Source organism: Limulus polyphemus, unplaced genomic scaffold (assembly GCF_000517525.1).
Source record: "Limulus polyphemus unplaced genomic scaffold, Limulus_polyphemus-2.1.2 Scaffold3308, whole genome shotgun sequence".
Lineage (NCBI taxonomy): Eukaryota > Metazoa > Arthropoda > Merostomata > Xiphosura > Limulidae > Limulus > Limulus polyphemus.
Genome location: NW_013668918.1, coordinates 85,394 through 88,534, shown reverse-complemented (window position 1 = coordinate 88,534; position 3,141 = coordinate 85,394). Strand labels below are relative to the sequence as shown.

Genomic DNA, 3,141 nt, shown 5'->3' with positions numbered 1-3,141 from the left:
TTAGCTTCTATCAACTGTTTCCTAACCACTTCAAACATTTCCTGTTCAGACTGTTTTACTGCTAACCGTTATTCAGTCTATTTAGTGTTCGCTTTTAAACTGAATTTTTTTTCTTTTCTGTTTATAAAGTACGTAGTTTCTTGTTTAATCAGGTGAAACCAAGTTTTACTTCTTTCAGTGTTGTGTGTTTTCGTAATTTTCCTGTCTTAATTTTCTCCAATAAATGATACAGAAAAAAGTAGCTTGCTTTACTTCCAACTATTTGCTTTTCTTGTTTTGGAGAAGAATGAATAAAATTGGATTAATAACTTAGATTATTTTGTTTTTTTATGTAAAATACTTCAATTTAGGGTCATTCATTACAGCAGGAATGTGAAGTCTGGCCACTAAATCGTTAATTTTACCTCGTTCTCGTTCGTCGTCTTCGTCAAAATCTGTTTCATTATCATCTTCGTCACCGAAATCATTATATGCAACGTCACTTCCGCTGTGATCGCCACCTGTGTGATTCGGTCCTGTGATTCCGAGTCTGCTGCTGTTCTGGGATAGGTTTAGGACCGGACTGTGCCCATTTGTGGCGGCACCTGTTTAGAATGAAATGAAACAAACGCTAAAGTAGTGTGAGACTGCGCGAAACTGTTAGACTCGAGGGGGCGGGGGAGGTTGTAATTTTAATTACTAACTAGTTAAGAAGAAAGACGGGATTAATGCATAATTTATTATTTAAATTCAATATCTTATTATCTACCTTTAACCTCCACCCCACCCAAAATGCAACTGTAATGTTAACAACATCTTCCGTAAAAAGTCGGACGGAAAGCTGACTGGGCTGCGGAGTGCAACGTCTAAAGTTTGAGTCTGCAATATTTCGCTGAACACGCTCCGCACATTCAGCTGTAAGTGCGTTATAAAACTGATAGTCAATCCCGTTATTCGGTTCAGATTATCGTGCAAGCGGCGGGTGCTTGTAATTGTTTACCCTCACTCTGATAAACAGTTCTAAACTAGGGACGGCTATGCCTGAACCTTAGAGCCTCGGGCCTAGCCGTGTAGCCCATGTGCAACATAAGACGGCGTTTAGGCGGAAAATACCTGATATCTAAACTGAAACAAGCCCTGATCTTTAAGCCCGCCCGGGCAAACATACAAATGTTAATAGAGCCAAATAAGATTAGGGTAATTATTTTTATTTGAAAACAATGAGTGTATTGCTATCACAAAGACCGTCGAACACTTGTTATAAATACGCCTTTTTCTTAACTTGGTAATTCCAAATGGAACTTCATTATAGTCCATAACACCTGGGGCCTATGTAGAGGTGTTCCTCTTCTCTTAGCAGATACATGGGGGCCTTGTTTGGTGTGGATTACACACCTGGGGCCTGTGTAGAAGTGTTCCTCTTCTCTTAGCAGATACATGGGGCCTTGTTTGGTGTGGATTACACACCTGGGGCCTGTGTAGAGGTGTTCCTCTTCTCTTAGCAGATACATGGGGCCTTTTTTGGTGTGTATTACTTTTCACTATTCTACATTTCATTACATTCGCAGTGTTTTGTAAAACGGCTTCTATGAATTGAAAAGGATATCGTGTTCTATACGTCCATAGATATATTGATGCAATATTGTTGCTGCAGTACCAAGAGCTGATATCACGATGTCATCACGAGAATTTTGTTGTTTAACGTGAGCTGATATGTTTAATAGCTCATTTTCAAAACATTCTCAATGTTAATAACAAAGTTTTCAGATACCGACTTGCCACTAGAAAGTGTCAGGATTCACAAGATAGGTTGCTGTTGTTGTTGTTGTTTTCATCATTATAGTTAATTTTTGAAAAATCAAATAACATTACGCTTAATATGGAATGCATTTAAGGAAGGGTTACATTAGTTCCACTTACAAATCATTGTTGCGAGAACCTGATCAAGCTTGGTAATAAAAGTACAGTGACAATAGGTAAGTCATAACAACCGTAAATACATGTTAGGTTGATTTGACAAATACAATGTATGTATTGAATGATTTGCTTAAAAAGCTCCCGGACGTTAGGTGCAGAAAAAAAAATCTATATTCAACGTATAGAATGAATTATGTAAAAAGCTTCCTTTGCAGGACGCTAGGTGCATAAAAAAAAGATTTTCTTTATTCAACGTATAGAATGAATTACATAGAAAGCTTCCTTTGCAGGACGCTAGGTGTATAAACAAAAAGATTTTCTTTATTCAACGTATAGAATGAATTACATAGAAAGCTTCCTTTGCAGGACGCTAGGTGCATAAAAAAAAGATTTTCTTTATTCAACGTATAGAATGAATTACATAGAAAGCTTCCTTTGCAGGACGCTAGGTGTATAAACAAAAAGATTTTCTTTGGTAATTCAACCTCAAGAACATGATCTTCATCACTGTTAAAAAACAATTAACAACAAAGAGTTTATGTTTTCAATAACCTGCTTATGTGGATTCTTCATTATTGTCGTGACGTCATAGTTTGGCTTAAGCAGCTAGAATTCAAAAGGTCCATTTTTCATATTGTGACGTCACATTATACACTACCATTCAATTAGGTTGCGTTTATTATCTCATGGCGTAACATCTCAACCTGTAATTATTAAATAAGTTTTTTTTTTTTAATTTCTGACATTATAAGCTTACCATTTAAGTATGTTGTTTCTTTTATCCTTTGACTTTCGAAATTGTAATGTTTTTCCTTGCCTCCGACTGCATCAGAACGCTCGTCTCGAATTCTGAAACATTAAACAATTCAACTTGTACATTTTTTTATATTACTAATGGAGTACTAAGACACAATTGTAAATGTTCTATTATTAACCAATTAATATTATGAAACAATCTGGAAACTACCTATACAAAAAATTTTTTCCAGAAGAAAATACATAATAAATAAACTTAGTATACCGAAAATTGTTTAATCTCGAAGTCTAAGTTCAAGGGAGGTCCATTTCAATCTACACTTTGATCAACGTGTGTTATTGGGTTATACTAGTTTCAGAGTATAACCCAATATCACACGTTGATCAACGTGTGTTATTGGGTTATACTAGTTTCAGAGTATAACCCAATAATCACGCGTTGATCAACATGTGTTATTGGGTTATACTCTGAAACTAGTATAACCCAAT

The 3,141-nt window shown here is 35.7% G+C and overlaps 1 protein-coding gene across 1 annotated transcript in view; it reads right to left on the bottom strand.

Moving 5' to 3' along the window:
* The window catches only part of LOC106469107 (dachshund homolog 1-like), a 49,008-nt gene that overhangs the window by 24,285 nt on the left and 21,582 nt on the right, over window positions 1–3,141 (bottom strand). The window contains exons 4-5 of the mRNA XM_022397532.1: window positions 2,654–2,745; window positions 405–584 (exon numbers count right to left, since the gene is read on the bottom strand). Coding sequence (XP_022253240.1) covers window positions 405–584; window positions 2,654–2,745 — 272 coding nt within the window. The remainder of the gene's footprint in view (window positions 1–404; window positions 585–2,653; window positions 2,746–3,141) is intronic.